Source organism: Pseudorca crassidens, chromosome 19, assembly GCF_039906515.1.
Source record: "Pseudorca crassidens isolate mPseCra1 chromosome 19, mPseCra1.hap1, whole genome shotgun sequence".
In the NCBI taxonomy this organism is placed as follows: domain Eukaryota; kingdom Metazoa; phylum Chordata; class Mammalia; order Artiodactyla; family Delphinidae; genus Pseudorca; species Pseudorca crassidens.
The window spans coordinates 57,960,025-57,980,124 of NC_090314.1; the positions used below are offsets into that span (position 1 = coordinate 57,960,025).

A 20,100-nucleotide genomic window follows, 5' to 3' on the forward strand; every position below is an offset into this window, starting at 1 on the left:
GTGCTTTTCAGTGCAGGTAACCCTCCTGATGCCTACTCACTCCTGATGAGCCTGTGAGGGCTTCTATCTCTCCTTGGGATTCACTCGCTCCTCGAGATGTCACAAGGTATGTGTGACACACAGCAAAAGTGGCTCTAGGAACAAAATATGAGAAACGTCCCATTCTTTCCTAATTTCTGTGCTTAACCCCAGGTCCTGCTGGGATTCTGATGGGGGGAGGGGTGGGAGATGGGCACAAAATTGTCGAAAAAGAAAGGGAGTCAGACAGGCGAAGCTGGTGCATCCTTTCTTCCCCCTGCAACAGATAGTTATTACAAGGTGTGTGTCAGGGGGTGAGAGGAGCTAGGGGGTAATAGCCAGGAACAATGAGCTGGTTTCTTCAGGAAGGTATAACTGACAAGTTTCTGGAGGATTCAGGCTGGAATCGATATCCACGGATTCTCACGTTGTAAACTGGGGCACAGCAACAAGAGTTCCTGGTATGTTCTCAGGACAGAGGCCCCTCTTGCCCATTGGACCAGTAGTTCCCTGCTCACTTGTCCCTACTCTGTTTTTTAGTTCTCCGACCAGGGATCGAACCCGTGGCCACTGCAGTGGAAGAAGTGTGGAGCCGTAACCACTGGACCCCCAGGGAATACCCGTGTCCCTACTCTTTGAGCCCCTTTCTTTTAGTAGGTAGTCTGGGTTTTGTTACCCCCCTCACCCCCTCTTTCCAATCTCTGGTCTAGATTGGAATCTACAATCTCTTCTCTGACTTTGGCTCAACCCCCCGTGATACAGTGGAACTCCTGACCTTCCAGGCTCCCGAGAATTTGGCTACGCTTGAAATTCCACATTTAGGACATTGTGTGCTCCCCACGACTTCTCCAGTGGGGCTGGTTTTCCCCCATCCCAGTCTTCCCACCAACAGAGAAGGACTGAGTAAGAGCTGCTCAGAACTGGTGGGTCTGCAAACTTCAAGGCCAAGAAGGAGCAAAGTTCTCCTTTTAGAGAACCCATCATGGCTCCGGACAGGGAGGTACTTCTCAAAAGCTTATTTATGATCACTTCTTGAATTGCCAACTGCCTTGAAATTTCACCCATTCCACCTCCTTCCTCTTTGACTCTCATTCGTCAGTGGGAAGGGCCTGAAGGAGGAAGTACAAGAGAATAAGTGAACGCAGAAGGGCTGGAAGATGAAGCAGACTGCAGTTGGTTCTCGCTGACACGCTCCACCAAGGAGGACCCGTGTGAGGAGAAAATGCACCTGCTGCTGCTGTTCTATCTCCTCCGCCGGCTCGCAGGTGAGCTGGGCCTGGGTCTGTTCTCTCGGGAAAAGCCTATGGGGCAGGAGGAAGTGGCTGGCAGAGGGAGGAGGGAGCCCAACAAGGTGTCCTGCTGAGAAACCAACCCCCTTTCTAAGTAGTTCCTCCCAGTCGTCAGCCTGTGTGTTTCATCCACTCAATCCCTCACCCTCGTGTTGCGGTGCCCACAACGGCTGATGCAGAAATATGGGGCGTGGTCTTCATGATGAACCTAGAACCAGGCATAACTCCTGACCACCCAGGGGCTGGTCATTCAAAATGGACAGACGGATGGCCCCCACTGGTCACAGAAAAGCAGAGGCACCCTAGCTGCTCAGGAGAACTGGTGAATATTCGATCCTGCACTGTCACCTTCCAGAAAGCTTTATGAGCAAGGGAGGGCTCTCGGGAAGGGGTGAGGGTGAAGGAAGCCTGGAAGGAAGGGAAGCGGGAGTTTGCCAGATGGAGAGGGAGAGGCAGTTCTAGGCTTTTGGGGAAGGAAATAGTAGAATGGAAAGGTCGAGAGGAGGTCAGCTTTGTAGAATGAAGAGGAAAAGGGGACAGGGACGTGAGCAGAGACACAGGGTTGAAGCCAACTTGAGGTTGATGGATACCATTTTTTTTTTGGCCACGCCGTGTGGCATGTGGGATCTTAGTTCGCCAACCAGGGATCGAACCCGCACCCCCTGCATTGGAAGCTTGGAGTCTTAACCACTGGACTGCCAGGGAAGTCCCATGGATACCATTTTGATTAAAAGTCAAGGTGGGGGGGCTTCCCTGGTGGCGCAGTGGTTGAGAGTCCGCCTGCCGATGCAGGGGACGCGGGTTCGTGCCCCGGTCCGGGAAGATCCCACATGCCGCAGAGCGGCTGGGCCCGTGAGCCATGGCCGCTGAGTCTGCGCGTCCGGAGCCTGTGCTCTGCAACGGGAGAGGCCACGGCAGTGAGAGGCCCGCGTACCGCAAAAAAAAAAAAAAGAACACAAAAAACTGGTATGCAAAATGTTCAGGGCAACATAGTCCATAATAGCTAAAAAGTGGAAACAATCTACATGCACATCAACTGATGGATGGATAAATAAAATGTGGTGTACTCACACCAGGGTGTACTACTCGTCATGAAAAGGAATGAGGTACTGACACCTGCTACAACCTGGATTAAGCTCAGTGAAAGAATCCAGACACAAAAGGCTGGACTTTGTATGAGTCCATTCATATGAAAAGTCTAGAATATGTAAATTCATAGAAACCGAAAGTAGATTTGTGGTTGCCAGGGACTGGGGGAGGGAGGAAGGGGAAGGGACGCCTCATGAGTACGGGGTTTCTCTTTTGAGATGATGACAGTGTTCTGGAATTAGTGATGATGTTTGCACAGCTTTGTGAGTATCTTACAAAAGCACTGAGCTGTCCACTTTAAAAGGGTGAATTACATGGTATGTGAATTATATCTCCATAAGAAAAGAATTTCGGAGCAGAGAGAAGAGTTAGGAGCCGTCGTGTTCTCCTGAGAAAAGTTTCTGTGGTTGCGTTTGGATCTGAGTCTCCAGGGGGCGTGACAACCGGACATCCCTTTGTGACCCATGACTCTTTTACGTGGTCTGATTGGATCGTTCATTCCATCAGGCATAGAAATGAAAATGATGCTTCCAAGCAGTGACACGTGCTGTGAACAGAGCTGAGCTAGATGCCCTGACTCAGGGGGTGGTGGCTGTGCTTTCGATAGGGTGGGCTTAGAAGGAGCCCTCTGAGGAGGCGCTTTCTGAGCTGAGACCTGGGAGACGAGAAGGAACGGGCACTTCAGATCAGGGACGCCTTTTCAGGCACCGGGCACAGCAAGGCTCTGATGTGGAAATGAGCTTGGCCGTGGTACGTTTGAGGAACAGAAAGGCCTTGTGGCTTCCTTACACACTTCACAACAGGCTGCTGGGGCCGATTGGGAGGATACTATTATCTCTTTGGGGAAAAGGTCTCTGGGGAGGAGAGAGATGTGTGGCTCTCCTCCTGCCGGTGGCTGCGGGTGGCTTGTGGGTGCTCCGCCTTGAGTTTCGGTGTAGAAACAGAGAAGATAGATTTGGGGTGAGAAGTCAGGGGACAAATTGACAAGCAAAGCAGGGAATGCACGTAAAGGATTGCTTTTCTTCCCTGACGTCTGGGAACAGGGGAACTTGACGGTGAGCAGATGTGAGAGTAGTGTGTGTGTGTGTGTGTGTGTGTGTGTGCGCGCGCGCGTGCGCACGCGTGTGTATATGGTTTAGGAGTGATTGAGGCAGAGCGGGAATATCTGTCTGAAGTGGGACAGGCTCAGCTGTGCACTAACAGGAAGCCAGTCTCAAGTGGGAACCTCTGTGCCACCTGTCACCAGCCTTTCCCATAGAACTTCCGATTGCAAGTAACACATTTAACCAGCACTACTTCCCTCTTTGCAAGGGTTCACTGTTTTAAAAGTACACGAGAAGATACCCCAGAAAGTTCCCACCGGGCTTTATAGCATTCATTTTCTATGAGACAAGAGTCTTAATGATGCTATTTTTTTCAGAGAAAAATGAGCTGTCTTGTCCAACTTAAGCCTCACCGTAAGTGGTGGCAGAGGTGGACAAGACCCCAGACGTGCTGACCCAGAGTGGAAATTAGCTGATGTCCCCTGCTGAGCCGGAGATGGGGTCCAGTCCCAACTGTCACTCACTGACCGTGAGCCGCTCACCTCCCCCTGGGGCTTAGCTTCCACCTGATCTAGGATTATTCCTGATCATCTAGGCTGCGAGTAACCATGCCCAGGGAGGATGCTGCTTCTTGGAGCTCCAGGCTGCCTCTGTGCCAGGAGGGTTCCCACAGCACAGGTTGCTGGGGAGTGGGGACCTGGAAGAGGGGTCCGAGAAGTGAGTGGAGCAGATGGTCCAAGGGTCAGAGCTGATACTAAATGCTCAGTCGAGTTCAAGGGTCAGATCCGCTACTAAATGACAACTAAAGATGGAATGGCCATCTACGTTAGAATCCTAGGGTTGCTGGGACAAATGACCACAAACTTGGCTTAGAACAGCACAAATTTATAATGTTACAGTCTAGAGATAAGAAGTCTAAAATGAGTCAACAGGGCAGCGCTCCTTCTGGTGGCTCTAGGAGGAAAATTTGATTCCTCGACTTCCAGAGGCTTTCCAGAGGCTGCCTGCCACACCCTGTGGCGTGCGGAACTTCCCCGACCACCAGGGGTCAAACCTGCGGCCCCTGAAGTGGAAGTGCGGAGTCTTAACCACTGGACCGCCAGGGAAGTCCAGAGGCTGCCTGCTTTCCTTGGCGTGTGGTCCCACATCACTTCAGCCCCCGCTCCATTGTCATCACTCCTTCCCTGACTCCGACCCTCCCGCCTCCCTCGGTTAAGGACCTTTCTGATTATATTGGACCACCGGGATAATCCAGGATAATCTGTCCATCTCAACATCCCTAATTTAATGACATCTGCAAAGTCCCTTTTTGCCATGTAAGGGTGAACATATTCACAGATTCTGGGGGTTAGGACACAGACATCCTTGGGGGCCATGGCTCTGCCTACCACACTATTAAACAGCCCTGTCCAGGCATTTGTTTTTCCTATGATTTTGAAAGTAGTAAATGCTCATTGTTGACACTTGGGAAAGTACAGGAAAAAAATGAAGAATTAGGAAAAAATCAAAAAACCTTATGTCTGGGGCTTCCCTGGTGGCGCAGTGGTTGAGAATCTGCCTGCCAATGAAGGGGACACGGGTTCGAGCCCTGGTCTGGGAAGATCCCACATGCCACGGAGCAGCTAGGCCCGTGAGCCACAACTACTGAGCCTGCGCGTCTGGAGCCTGTGCTCCACAACAAGAGAGGCCGCGACAGTGAGAGGCCCGCGCACCGCGATGAAGAGTGGCCCCCACTCGCCGCAACTAGAGAAAGCCCTCGCACAGAAACGAAGACCCAACACAGCCAAAAATAAATAAATAAAAATCAAAACAAAAACAAAAACAAAAAAAAACCCTTATGTCTGTCTTAATGCCCGAGGTGACCAGTTGTTAAGATTTTGGTTTACTTATGTTTAAGCTTTGTTTTCTATGCATATTTTAAAAGTTCATTGGTGTTATAGTGCATACGATTTTTTAACACCCTTATTTTCACTTCATATGAGAATTTTCCACATAATTAAAAATATTTCTAAGCATAAGCAGCAGTGTTTGCATTATATTTCATTATATACTTATTTCCCTAATTGGTGGAAGTTAACTTTGTTTCCTTTATTTTTGCTAATTATGTGATGAATCTTTGTGCATACCCTTTTTGTTAGCCTCTTTGATTATTTCCTGAGAACCAAATCCTAGAGGTAGCATTACTGGAGCAAAGGGCATGACTGTGTTTGTTACATGACTGCCATATGGCTTTCTGTATGGCTGAACCAGCTACATTCCTTCCAGCATATTCTCACGGTGCCTGGACCACCTGGCCCCCGTCAGCAAAAAAGTGAGTCATCAAAACTTGATTGGTTTGTTATGTGAAAAAAGGTGTTGTCTTCCACATTTCTTATTTGCTAGATTATTTAAATGAAACATTTGAATTTTATTAGCTGCTGAATTTCCTCTTTGTGACTTGCCTCTTACCTCTCATCAGTTTTCCAAATGGGGTATTAATGTTTTTCTTCTATACACTCTTAATCGAGAGAAACTCTATTAATCCTTTTCTATGTTGTTTGTTCTAAATATTTCTCTCAGTCTGTTCTTTGCCTTTTCAGTCTTTTTTTATTGGTATGTCCAAGTGCTATATTTGCATGCAGTCAAATTCACTACTAACTCTTTCTAGTTTCCTGTCGTCCATTGATTTCAAGTTTCGAAAGATCTCCCTGTCATCCAGGAATTTTATAGATTCACTTCTGTTTTCTTTCAGTTTAAAAAATGCTTTGCTATTTTATGCTGACCTCCTTAATCTCTCTATATTTACCTAAATGGAGCACACTGAGAGGTGACAGGATAGGGTTATGCCTTAACACTTCCCTTCTCTATTTATCGTTTTAGTCTTCTATGGTATATGTGAAATTCTTAAATAGACTAGGTCTGTTTTTAGGCTATTGACTGTGTCCTATTGATATGTGTATACAGTCTTGTTATATTCACAAACTGGTTTCTTTATTATGGCTTGGTACTATTTTATTTTTTTTAATTTATTTTAAAAATATTTATTTATTTTTGGCTGCGTTGGGTCTTTGTTGCTGCACATGGGCTTTTCTCTAGTTGTGGAGAGCAGGGGCTACTCTTCGCTGTGGCGTGCAGGCTTCTTATTGTGGTGGCTTCTCTTGCTGTGGAGCACGGGCTCTAGGCTCGAGAGCTTCAGTAGTTGTGGCACGCGGGCTCAGTAGTTGTGGGTTGTGGGCTCTAGAGCACAGGCTCTTTAGTTGTGGCACATGGGCTTATCTGCTCCACGGCATGTGGGATCTTCCTGGACCAGGGATCGAACACTTGTCCCCTGCATTGACAGGCGGATTCTTAACCACTGCACCACCAAAGAAGCCCCTGGCCTGGTACTATTTTGATACCTGGCAGGCAAGTCCCTCCTTACTGCTCATCTTTAATATGTTAAAAATTCTTGTCTCTTCATTTATTCAAATAATCTCTAGCACATATTAAATATAATATTTATTACATAGCCATACATATTCATATATATACACACGTGTATAGATGGAGATTATCTGAAAAAAATGTACATGCTCTAAAAATGTTCTGGGGGTTTTGAGTTAAATCTATAAATGTATTTGGGAAGGAGGAAAATCTTTACAGTATACAGCATTTTCATTCAGGATCATAACAGAGCTCTTCTCTTATATTTAAACCTTATGTCTGTCAAGAAAACTTCATTGTGTTTGTGTATGGTTTTTTTTCTATAAGTCCTGATTTTTTCTGTTAAAGTTATTTCTTGGTATTTAATACACCTTTATTACTACTGTAAATGAGCACTTTTCTATTTTATTTTCCAACTACTTGTTGCTGGTTTATAGGAAAGCCATTGATTTTAATATATTTATTGTGGCTTTAGCCACTCTATTGAATTCCATTATAAATGAAAATCCTTTTAAACTTAAGATTTAAAACTTTTCTATAACTGTTATTATTTCCCCCCAATAATTATATATTTTATATTTTTCCATGTCTTACTACGTTGGTCAGAATTTCAGAAAACAGCACATGTACAGAAAAGTGGGTTCAGAATCAATGTCCAGGTTAACACATTATTATAAAGTAGATGCCAATGTCTCACATTAATTGCGGTATTTGCTGAGGCTTTTTTTTTTTTTTTCCTTTTTTTTTGCGGTACGCGGGCCTCTCACTATTGTGGCCTCTCCCATTGCGGAGCACAGGCTCCAGACGCGCAGGCTCAGTGGCCATGGCTCACGGGCCCAGCCGCTCCGCGGCATGTGGGATCCTCCCGGACCGGGGCACGAACCCGTGTCCCCTGCATCGGCAGGTGGACTCTCAACCACTGCGCCACCAGGGAAGACCTGAGGCTTTTAATAGATGGTCTTTATCAGATAAAGCATGTTCTACGCTTCATTTGCTAAGAATGTTTAGAAAATCATGAATGGGTGTTGACCTCGCGGCATGTGGGATCTTAGTGTAAAGTGGGAAAAACAAATGTTGTGAACTGATGAATGGATATACAAAATGTGGCAGATCCATGGAATAGTGATCAGCCATAAAAAGGAATGAAATACTGACACACGTTATAACATATGCACGAATCTTAAAAAGATGCCCTGGATTCAGCTTGCTGAGTTTTCATTTCAGACCTTTGCACTTATATTCATGAGTGATATTTGCTTATAATATTTCTTTCTTGCACTGCCCTTGTCAGTGTTTGGCATCAAGATTATGCCAGTCTCATTAAATGGATTTGGGATTGCATCCTCCTTTCCTTTGTTTCAGAATTCTTTTGTGTAAGGTAGACATGACTTCTTCCTTCAATGTTTAGTAAATAGATATCTCCATTGAAGCTATAGACGTCTCGAGTTTTCTTTTGGAGAGGTTTTTAATAATGGATTTAATTTATTTAAATAGTTGTAAGATTATTCAGATTTCTATTTCTTTTTGTGTTGTTTTAGCACATTGTATTATTTTTGCTAGGCATCTGTTTATTCCAAAAAATTTCAAATTTATTGCCATAATCTTATCTAGATATCCTTTTATTATCCTATCCTATTATTGCCTTATCCTCTTGTTAGCTTTTTTGTTTTTTGGCTGCATTGGGTCTTCGTTGCTGCGCGCGGGTTTTCTCTCGTTGTGGCGAGTGGGGGCTACTCTTCGTTGCGGTGCACGGGCTTCTCATTGCGGTGGCTTCTCTTGTTGCAGAGCACAGGCTCGAGGTGCGCGGGCTCAGTAGTTGTGGCGCACGCTCCACGGCACGTGGGATCTTCCCGGACCAGGGATCGATACCGTGTCCCCTGCATTGGCAGGCGGATTCTTAACCACTGTGCCACCAGGGAAGTCCTTATAATCCTTTTAATGTGTGCAGGATATGTACTGATGTCCCCATTTTCATTCCTGATATTCATTATTTAGACCTCCCTCTTTCTGTAATGAATATCTAATTAGGGTTATTTATTTATTTATTTTTAACCAACTCTGGCTTTTTTGATTTCCTTATTATATGATTTTTTCCACTTCATTAATTTTTATTAACTTCATTATTTCCTTTCTTCTACTTTCTTCTTTCCTCCTACTCCTCCTTCTGTTTTTCCTTTAACTTCTGAAATATATGTTTATTAAATTTAAGTCCTTTTTACTTTTCTAATAGATGCATTTAACGTTATAAAATGTCCTTAAGCATAACTCCAGATGCATCCCATAAGAGTCTTTTAAATTAAGGTATAATTTACATATAGTGAAATGTATAGATCTTAAGTGTATAATTCTGAGTTTTGACAAATTCGTGTAACTTGTATCACCTATCCAGATACAGAACATTTCCATCACCTGGAGTTCTCTAGTGTCCCTCCCAATCTTTCCCCCACCCATGAATCACTGTTGTAATTTCTATCACCGAAGGTTATTTTGCCTAATGTAGAACTTTGCATAAACGGGATCATGAAGTTTATTCTCTTTTGATCTTTCACACAGTGTGTTTTTGAGATTCATCCATGTTGTTTTTTGTATCACTAATTCACTCCTTCTTGTTATTCTGTACTATGCTGTTACTACGAATATGCTACTAATTGTTTACCTGTTGCCCTGTTGGTGAACATTTGAGTTTCTTTCTCTTTCTTTCTTTCTCTTTCTTTCTTTCTTTCTTTCTCTCTCTCTCTCTCTCTTCCTTCCTTCCTTCTTTCTTTCTTTCTTCCTTCCTTCCTTCCTTCCTTCTTCCTTCCTTTCTTTCTTTCTCTCTTTCTTTCTTTCTTTCTTTCTCTCTTTCAAGTATAGTTGATTTACAGTGTTGTGTTAATTACTGCTATACAGCAAAGTGACTCAGTTATACATATATATACGTTCCTTTAAAATATATTCTTTTCCATTAGGGTTTATCACGGGATATTGACTATAGTTCCCTGTGCTGCACAGTAGGACCATGCTATCTCTCCATCCTCTATATAAAAGCTCACATCTGCTCACCCCAACCTCCCACTCCATTGAGTTACTTCTAATATGTTGGTATTATAAATAAATCTGTGATAAAAATTCTTTTTTGTGGACATTTGTTTTTAACTTCTCTTAAATAAATATCTAGAAGTGAAATTGCTAGGTCAGAGGATAGATTCATGCTTTGTTTTATAAGAAAAGCACTTTTCCAGTGTTCCAAAATTATGTATAAAGTGGAAACAACCCAAATGTCATGAAGTGATGAATGGATATACAAAATGTGGCAGATCCACACCATGGAATAATGTTCAGCCAGAAAAAGGAATGAAATATTGATACATGTTATGACATGAATGAATCTTAAAAACATTATGCTAAGTAAAAGAAGTCAGACAAAAAAGAACATATATTGTATGCTTCCATTTATATGAAATGTCCAGAAAGGCAAGTCCATAGAGACAGAAAGATTCGTGGTCTCCAGAGGCTTCAGGGAAGGGGTAGGTGAGGAGTCACTGCTAATGGGTACAGGGCTTCTTTCTGGGGTGATGAAAACATTCTGGAATTGGATAGAGTTCATGGTTGTACAACTTTGTGAATATCCTAAAACCCACGGAAGTATACATTTTCAAAGTGTAAAATTTATGATATGCGAATTATATCTTAACTTTAAAAGTGGACAGAAGTAAATTCTTAGTTTTCAACATGCTATATTTAACTTTAGAAAGGAAGAAAATTATCCCAGCTTTAAACTGAGCAAATTAGAAAAAGATACGTGGTAATCTCAAGGAAATAAAATTATATCTATGAGAAATTAATAACTTAAAACTAAAAACAGTAACATTTACCAACTAAATCTCAAAATGGTTTAGCACAGGAAAAAAGAAAGAGGAAGAGGGGGAGGAAAAACATGAAGGAGGAAATCTTGTGACACATGTAATCAATAAAATAAAACAGCACATGTCATCAAAATGTGTCATTATAATAGGTATGAAAAATTTAATTATTAAAGGATACTTTATATTTGCAGAACTTTATGCTAATACACTGTAAAATAGACATCTTTTGGGGAAAAACAAAACAAAAGAACAGAATTTATTAAAGAACAATAAAAAACCTTAAATAGGTCAATATTCATGGAGAAAAAAATTTAAGTAATCAAAGAATTTGTCCCAATGAAGAATTTGCCAGATCGTTTTCTAGCCAATTTTTTAAGATCCGAAAGAAACCAAAATTCCTTTGCTCTATTTATGTTCTGATCTCAGAGCGCAAAATAATGGAAATCTGCCAGATCAATTGTGTGAAAGTAGCATATCTCTGCTACCAACGCTGACAAAGACACACAAGGAAAATGACAGAAGGAACCTCCCTCACGCGTGTGGATCTGAGTTGAGCCCGGACAGCAGGCTCTGCCGGCAGACGGGTTTGGGCGGCCCGGGCTGGATGGCTGTTGTTTCTAAGTAAGCCAGGGTTTTAAAATTGAGAGGTTCCACCCCAAACCCAGAATGTGGACTCCTCCAGAAAAATGAGAAGATCTTAAATTACACTGCTTGCTTCTTGCAAGAGGACAGTGGGCTGAGCGGGAGGGGCCTCGCCTCTGCGGGGGGCGTTTGCTCTCCAGATTGCCCTGGTCCTCGCTACCTCCCAGGGTCTGACACTGATGCCATTCTTCATCATGCTTGAAGTGTTGTTTTTCTTATAATAAAGATACATTTCTCTGTATCTTGAATCTTTCAAAGGCGAGAAAGTGAAAGAAAGAACATATATATCGAGAAATGCTGCTTTACTCTGTGATATCTGCCTTACTGCAAAGCTATAGTATTCAAGACAGTGTGGATTGGCAAAAGGACAGACAAATGGATCAACGGAACAGAATGGAAAATCCATAAAGAACTCACATATTTGCTTCTTTTTTTTTTTTGCGGTACACAGGCCTCTCACTGTTGTGGCCTCTCCCGTTGCGGAGCACAGGCTCCGGACACACAGGCTCAGCGGCCATGGCTCACGGGCCCAGCCACTCCGCGGCATGTGGGATCTTCCCGGACCGTGGGCGCAAACCCTTGTCCCCTGCATCGGCAGGCGGACTCTCAACCACTGCGCCACCAGGGAAGCCCACAGATTTGCTTTTTGACAAAGGAACCAAAGCAATTCAATGCGGAGAAATGGGATCTGGGTGTTACAGATTCCACAGCATGGGGAGACTGATTAACATCACTGTTTTGGTCGATTTCAAAGGCGTTCCTTCCAGGGTGGTTTACAGTAGAACCGCTCGAAACAATTAGAACCGTTAGGAAGTTTCTCCAGGGCTAGGTGATGGGGGTGTTTCAGCTGAACCTCCTGAGGTCCTCAGTACAAAGTCATCTTCTGTGGAAATGGGTCTCTGGTCTTTCTTCCCCATCAGACCAGCATAACACAGAGATGGTTGCAAAAGGACATTGCTGGAAATAGAAAGACTTACTGGCCTCAGAGAAGGGGAGAGGGGGTGAACTACAGGAAGTTATTATTGCTCTGTGTCAACGTTTTTGTTTCTTTAAGGTCTGTAGTTGTGCTTTTATGGGATTTTCCTGGTGGCTTTGATCTGGTAGGATTTTGAAGAACAAAAGGTCTTTACGTGTAAGGTGTATTCCTTTCTTGACTGCTACTTAACTCATGAGGACCTTGGGTTTATTGGAACTATTCACAATGCAGGAGGCTGTGGCCCTGCCCTCAGGATGGGAGGTGACAGGTACATGGATTCGTGTTTTCCAGGCTCATCTGCCATCACTGGCCCAAAAGCAGTGAGCGGCCTAGAGGGAGACTCGTTGACTGTGAAGTGTCAATACAGCTCTGGGTGGGAGACGCATGAGAAGTGGTGGTGCCGAGGAGCTGCTTGGAGCAGCTGCGAGTTCGTCGTTAAAACCACTGAACCAGAGAAGGAGGTGAAGAAGGGCCGCGTGTCCATCAGGGACAATAGGAAAAGCCGCACCATCGCCGTGACCATGGAGAAGCTCAGGCTAAACGATGCAGACACTTACTGGTGTGGGATTGAGAGATTTGGAACTGACCTTGGGGTCCAAGTTAAAGTGACCATTAACCCAGGTAAGCGTATGTGTATGTGTAGATGTGTCTCTTCAGGGCCTGCTCTGTCCTGGTCCCTGGGGTCCCTCTTTAGTGACTTGTCACTCAGAGTGAACCGTCACAGGGGTGGGGGAGTCCTGAGGTCTCATGGAACCCACACTGACCACCTGGGATTGGGAGGGGCAAGGCTTCCCTTAGAGGCTCTCATGGCCCCCAGGGCCTCCTCCAGGATGGGACAAGCCTTTCTCGACACATTATTTTTCCCGGTGCCCGAGTCTATTGCCCATGGAGATCAAGGTGATGGGCTCACCCGGAGACCCTAATTTCTGCTAATGTTTTCCTGGGACTCCCGTTGCCCAGGTGTTCCTATTCTTTCTGGAATTTGGGGCTGGGTCTTCAGAGCTGCAGCTCCCACCCCCTGGTCCATATCCCATCTCAGGGGGAAAGACCCAGCACAGTTGGGCTGCTGCCATTAATTCCTGGGGTCTGGAAAGGCCTCCACAATCCAAGGACCGCATTCCCGGGTGCCTGAAATCCCATCATTTGCCATTTACACATTTGGGATTAAGGATGTTCTCTTCTTAAATCCTTTCAGAATGCAAACATGCTGAGCGTGTCGGCTCAGTGGTCTCAGTGCCTTGGTCTGATCGAGTTTATCTGTTGGGCTCTGCTTCTGCAGAGAGCTGGTGACACCAGCTCATTGGGCACCTGTGGCAACGGGGGTGGGCGCACAGTCAACGCAGCCTCCACCACACCAGGAACGTGTGAGGCCTGTTATACTTGCAGAGCACAGCCTCATTTCGTTCAGTCCTGACAGCGTTCCTGAGATGTGACCATCCCCACTGTGAAAGCTTTAGAACTTGCCCCAAGTAAAGGCTCTTCCTGAACCTCAGGGTTTTGCTCAGGGCTGGTCCTCATGTTCGAAGTCACAGATTTGGGGTGTGTCAGCCACCTGAGAGCCCCCATTTTGTTCATGTCCTTGTGGATAAATAAGGTGAGAGGCACTGGCCCCTGGCCGAGGCCCTGCCATAAGCAGCCGGAGTGTTTGAATTCCAGCTGAACTCCAGCTGCCCTTGTCCTGAGGCAAGCCTGGCCCCCCCTAACCTTCCAAGTTCTGCTTGATGTCCTCCCCGGACCTGTGCCAGCTCCACCTGCCTCTGAGGTTCTGAGTCTCCTAGCAGCCAGGGCGATATGAGCGGTCCAGGCTATAGGCTCTCTCCCTTGGCCCTGCTCCAGACTCCTCAGGTAGCCCATGATCCCCACCCCCGGCTCAGAGCCATGTGTAAGGCTGTGGGTGGGTGAACAGGCAGAGCCATGTGTAACCTGGTCTGTACGTCAAGCACCCAGCGCAGTGCCGGCCACCACTCCTGCCACCTCTGCTATCAACGTGTTCACAGTGTCGGTCAACCTGGAAGAGACCAGTGACTCCCTGGCTGTAACCAGCCCCGACTCCAACAGTGGGTAAGCCAGCTCTGATGCTGCTGTTACATGTGGCCCACTTGGCCCAAACTCTTCCAAAGGGGAGACTTTTGTAGTCCCAGGTCCCAGCCAGAGCTTGTCTCCGGACCCTCAAGCTCAAGGATGCTGGGGCCTCCTCTCACTTACTCTCACAGCTCTGGAGGCCAGAAATGAAATCAAGGTGTCGGCAGGGTTGGCTCCTTCTTTGGGCTCAAAAGTAGACTCTGTTCCAGGCCTCTCTCCTAGCTTCTGGTGGTCGCCAGTGAGCCAAGCACTCCTTGGCTTATGGCAGCATCACTCCAATCTCAGCCTCTGTCATCCCATGGCCTTTTCCCTCTGTGTCTGTGTGCCCCCATTTCCCTTTTATAAGGACACCAGTCATTGGATTCAGGCCCATCCTAATCCAGTATGACCTCATCTTAACTCGGCGACCTCTGCAAAGATCTTATTTCCCAAGGGGTCACCTTCTCCAGTTCCTAATGAACATGAATTCCTGGGTGAGGGACACTGTTCAGCCTGTACAGGGGGCAAGCTTAGAAGCAGGGAGGCCTTTTCAGAGCCTTTGCCATACAATTTCTGTTTGGCTTCTAGGCTCACTGAGACCCCTTGTGGAACCCCCCTCTCTCTTTTTTTAAAACACCATCTTTGAGGGCATCTGGGAGTAGGGGTTCCCCGACTGGAAACCTCAGGCCTGTAGGTTGAAAGGTTTCAAGGCCTGTGGCTGTCCCTGCTCCCAGGTGGGTAGGATAAGGCCAAAGACAGGAGGTGAGCCTGGGTGCCTGGGGCATCCTCTGTCGTTCCCAGCAGTGTGTTCCTGAAGGCCAACACCCTCCTTCCCTTCATCTTTGCTGTGCTGCTTCTTCTCTTGATGGTGACCTCACTTGTGGTTTGGAGAATGATGAAACAACAGAAGAAAGGTGAGGGGACCTGGCTGACACCGGGCTGGGGCTGGGCTGGGTGGAAGTGTGTGGGCCAGCATGGTCATCCGGGAACCATCAGCCCAAGGGAATACCTGCACAGTCTGGAAGGGGTGCCGTCCCAAAGGCCACGGCGACTGGCAGTTTGAGGGGCTGGAGCTTGGAGGTGAACCCAGGAGGTTTTAGACTCAATTCTACCTTGCTCATCCCTCTTTGCTCCTCTTGCCTCTCTGCTCTGCCTCCCTGTCTGTTTCTTGGTTTGGTTCCTCGTGGCAGAGATGGCAATGGCCTTAGGCAGGCAGCCTTCCTAGGGTCCCCAGACACTTTAGTAGAATTCCTGTGGTGGTCAAGGGGGTACTGAATAGACATGGGGGCATGGAGAAACACACACACACGCATGTATACACACATGCACGAGCACATGTTCACGCACGCACACACAACATAGCCCGCACACGCATGTGCACATGTGCGTGTGCACACGCATACACGGTTCTCTGTGTTTTCTCAGGAATGCTGGTGGCCACTCCTGTGTTTGCCCTTCCTCCCTTCAGCCCTTTCTCAGGCTACCCTACTTGTTCTGTGTATATTTGCCCTTTAGGGAAGGGCCTCTGCTCACGAGTCTGCACTTGTCTATCACGAGGTCTGGCCTCGGCCAAACACTTTTCTTGTCTGGCTCCACTTCCACGTTCTCACATTAACTGCACCTCCTCCCTTTCTCAGAACCCGCTGGGATCTGGGAGCTCATGGGACCCTCTTTAACACTGCTCTGTCCCCACAGCCTGGGGAATCTTGTAGTTTGGAGACACGGGAGCCCGATTCCTGTTCATCATACTTTCCCCCCAATGTATTGTCCGTGACCTAAGTTAAAAATACTTTCTGCCCCCTCAGTATCTAAAAATCATAGGGAAAATCTTTCTTGTTTCTTTGTTGTCTCCAAAGCTGGGGACATGACGGTGGCAGGGGGAGGGCAGGGAGAGAAAGAAACAGGAACCAGAGGGCACCTGAGAGCTGGTCCGGACAGTGATGACCCAGCTCGGGTACGCCACTCAGAGGCAGCTTAGAGCCATCCCGTCGCGTGGACAGCTTGTACTGATGGAACCCCTCTTGTGCCTGGTACAGTCCACACCCGGAAGGCATGGGAGGGACAATCTCGGCCATCCAGCAGCCCGCATCCCTCCTGAAGACCAACCAGAATTCAGTGGGACAAGGGTGATGAGACAGACATAAACCAAATGCCCTGGGAGCCAGGGAGGGAGGGATCCAACAGCCTGGATAGCTGGAGAAAGTAGGTGTGACTTTGAGTTGAGCCCTGCAGGTGGAGAAATGGTGGCGTCACAGGCAGAATCCCAGCAGAAGTTTTAGGTTGAGCCTAATCCCGGGGGGGTTGATAACTGGCAGGGCCACCTGAGCAGCTGACTGCACAGTTCTGTGATGTGGGGAATGGATGGGCTGAGGTCTCCTTAGTTCTCCTCTGAGGGATCAGAATTAGAAGCAGGTCTCTTCTCTCTGAGCTCGAAGCCTAATTCACCTCTTTTCTCTCCCAGACCTGAGGGGATGGGCTTTCTAACTCTGATTGTTTTTTGTCTTTTAGCTGCTGAGATATCCCCAGAGCAGGTAAGAGAGTCCCCGAGGTCAGAGCAGAGACATCAGACACGTTTCCCTCACTTCCTTATTTTCCATCTCCCAGGAGCACCAAGGTCCAAATGTATCAGACAAACTCTGTGCCCAAATGTCCATATACTCATGGCCCAGCTGCAAGGGCCGGGGAAGCGGCCCGGTCGTATGCTGGCATCAGCCAGAAGGGAGGAGGGCTTGGGAGGGGGAGGTGTGGGAGGCTAAGAGGAGATGGGGGTTGCAGAGGGAGCTGGGAGAGGGGGTTCCCAGGGGAGCAGAGAGCTACGCGTCCCTCTGTGGAAGAGAAACCTGTGTTTCCTCTCCTAGGTGCTTCAGCCCAAGGAGGGCGACATCTGCTACACAAACCTGAGCCTGCAGCAGACTGAAAACTCTGGGTCGTCCCAGAAGAAGGCTTCCACGAGGTCCTCTTCCCCCGCCCAGGCCAACGCGGAGGAAGTGGAGTATGTCACCATGGTATGCACTTGGTGGGGCTGCTACGGGGCTCAGACCGGACCCGCTGTTGCCCTTCCTTTGAGGACCGACTTTCTCCCGCCCACGTGGGAGGGTGGGTGCTGGGACAAGATGCAGTCATTGAAAGCCTTGCTGACAGAGCTCCTGCATGCTTTTGGCATTTGAAGTACCTCCACACCAGGTCTTAGCATTGGGAGACTCAGAGCCCGGTCAGACACGGTCCTCATGCTGGGCAGGGGAGACCCAGACAGGCTGAGGGACCTGGATTCCATGCCAAATGTGCTGCCCGGGCATGGAATTGAGGGAGAGCATCTTCTGCCGTGGCCGGAGCTAAAGGTGCCTGGCAGAGTGGAGGGGGGAGCAGCTGGGGGGCCTGGGAGAAGACTCCAGAAGCCCTGGAGGGTCTGTCTCCCCAGGCTCCTCCAAGGTCTCCTCCGTCCGTGGGCACAGCCTCCTGCCAGCCTCTCTAACCCCGAGGACGTCTTCATTGCAGACTCCCTTTCTCAGGGAGGACATTGCCCGTGGAGCTCTGTCTTTGGAAACCTCAGATCAAGAGCCAACCTATAGCAACATGGAGCACTTCATCACCCGCATTCCCAGCAGGAGCCATGAGGAACCCACGGAATACAGCGCCATCAGGAAGCCTTAGCCTGCGCTCCAGGGGCCCCTCTCAGACCCACTCGAGGCCTCTGAGTATGTTCCTGCTTCATCTGCTCTCTGCCTGCCCCCCAGTCCCCTCATGGGACCAGCCAGGTCCTAAGGCCTCTGTCTGATACAGTCAGCATCGTGGCCAGCTATGGTTTGGGCTCGGGGCCTAGTCTCAGGGAGCTTCTGGGAGTTAGACAGGGGTCTTTCCACATCCCTTTCTCTCCCACACAGCTTGGGAGGGGGCTGGGGATACACTCCGGAGCTGCTGAGGGAGCAGTCACAATGGTAACGATAATAACAGTAATTCACTTTTATTTATTGCTTATCACGAGTGCTGGACTGAACAACGGTCCTAAGACTTATCGGCACCTGGACCCTCGGAACCTGTGAATGTTACCTTCTGTGGCATAAGGGACGGTGCAGGTGTAACAGAGTTGAGGATTGTGGATGGGGAGATGATTCTGGATTATCCAACTGGGCCCTGAATATAAGCTCAAGGTTTCTTATAGGAAGGAGGCAAGAAGGTCACAGAGGAGAAGACAGTGTGATGGTGGGAGCAAAGGTCAGAGTGATGCAGCCGGCACCCGCAGAACGCCGCAGCCTCCAGGAGCTGAAGAGGCAGGAACGGATCCTCCCCAGAGCCCCCGGAAGGAGCCAGCCCGGCTGACGTCTTGACTTTAGCCCAGTGAAACTGATTTCATACTTCTGGTCTCCAGAATTGTAAGAGAATAAATTTGTATTGTGTTAATGGAGCCATTACATCTGTGGTAATTTGTTACAGCAGAAATAGGAAAAAATATACGATGTAACAGGTACTCTTCCCTAAATGCTTTACCTTCAGTAACTAATTTAATCCTCACCACAACCCTAAGAGGACGCCTTTATTATCGTCCCCATTTTACAGAGGAGGAATCTGGGTACAGAGAGGTTCAGTGACTTACCAAATTTTACTGCTAGCAAGTGGATAGGTTAGAATTTGAACTTGGGCATCTTGGCTCCAGAATCTGGAGTCTGGGCCACCACCCTGGACTCTGTGTATAAGGAGGATAATGTGTGTTGTGTGTGTGTGTGTGTGTGTGTGTGTGTGAGCGTGTGTGTCTATACACAGCTACTCACACAGGGACAGTCACCGAGTATATACAGACGCTGGACTTGCTGTCTTTATTCTAGGGTCCTGGCAGCTCTCCCTCTGGAATCCTGAATCTCATCCCAGCTTGCCATCTCCATGGTTACCAAACTAGTCCAGTCTCCGGCCTGGAGTCCCTCTTGTTCTCTGCTCCTGAGTCCAGTCTCCTCCCAGCAGCCAGAGGGATCTTTTTAAAGCACAGACCTGATCACTCCCTGCTTGTAACCTTCCAGCGGCTTCCTCCACAGCCCAGGAGGCCCCCAGGGTCCATGGGTCCCTGCCTGCCCCTAAGACCCTCTCTCTGGCTACTCTGCCTCTCACTTGCCCTGCTCTGCCCACACTGGACTTTCTTCCATCCTTCTAACAAGATAATATGTGGTCCCTTCTCAGGGCATTGACACTTGCTATTCCTTCTTTCTGGAATGCTCTTCCAATGGATATGTGAATAGTTAGGTTTGCCAAAGAGAGAGAAAGGCAGGGAGAGAGGGAGGGAGGGAGAGAGGGAGAAAAGGAGAAAAGGGAATTCCCTGGTGGTCCAGTGGTTAGGACTCCGTGCTTTCACTGCAGGGACCTGTGTTCAATCCCTGGTCGGGGAGCTAAGATCCCACAGGCCACGTGGTGTGGCAAAAAAAAAAAAAGCTTATTTTTATTATCACAACTCAGCTCAAATGTTCCCTCCCAGGGTGGCCTTCCCAGACCCCCCTAACAGCAGTGGCCCCTGCTACACCTCTGATTCCTCTCTGTCACATTGCCCTAAGTAAAAGTAGTACTTGGGCTTCCCTGGTGGCGCAGTGGTTGGGAGTCCGCCTGCCGATGCAGGGGCCACGGGTTCGTGCCCCGGTCCGGGAAGATCCCACATGCCGCGGAGCGGCTGGGCCCGTGAGCCATGGCCGCTGAGCCTGTGCGCCCGGAGCCTGTGCTCCGCAACGGGAAAGGCCACAACAGTGAGAGGCCCACGT

The 20,100-nt window shown here is 47.8% G+C and overlaps 2 protein-coding genes across 7 annotated transcripts in view; one reads left to right on the top strand and one right to left on the bottom strand.

The window, feature by feature from the left end:
* RAB37 (RAB37, member RAS oncogene family) overlaps positions 1-20,100 on the bottom strand; it is a 73,163-nt gene that overhangs the window by 30,030 nt on the left and 23,033 nt on the right. The window lies entirely within an intron of this gene.
* Positions 1,125-18,767, top strand: LOC137211964 (CMRF35-like molecule 1). Of its 4 annotated transcripts, none has more exons than XM_067714761.1 (8): positions 1,125-1,283; positions 12,596-12,925; positions 14,245-14,365; positions 15,167-15,279; positions 16,874-16,896; positions 17,224-17,370; positions 17,861-18,060; positions 18,525-18,767. In XM_067714761.1, exons 1-7 carry the CDS (start codon positions 1,241-1,243, stop codon positions 18,014-18,016), a joined length of 933 nt encoding a protein of 310 aa, XP_067570862.1. In that variant the 5' UTR covers positions 1,125-1,240; the 3' UTR covers positions 18,017-18,060; positions 18,525-18,767. The 4 variants fall into 4 exon arrangements, with proteins under 4 accessions (XP_067570862.1, XP_067570863.1, XP_067570864.1 ...); XM_067714762.1 differs by having other exon boundaries at positions 15,170-15,279; XM_067714763.1 differs by having other exon boundaries at positions 14,302-14,365.

Bases quoted from the DNA above. Each gene is read 5' to 3' on its own strand.
- LOC137211964 (XM_067714761.1), top strand. From the start codon at position 1,241: ATGCACCTGCTGCTGCTGTTCTATCTCCTCCGCCGGCTCGCAG. The intron at 12,926-14,244 runs GTAAGCGTATGT...CTGTACGTCAAG, and splicing joins TAAAGTGACCATTAACCCAG to CACCCAGCGCAGTGCCGGCC. The intron at 17,371-17,860 runs GTATGCACTTGG...TCTTCATTGCAG, and splicing joins AAGTGGAGTATGTCACCATG to ACTCCCTTTCTCAGGGAGGA.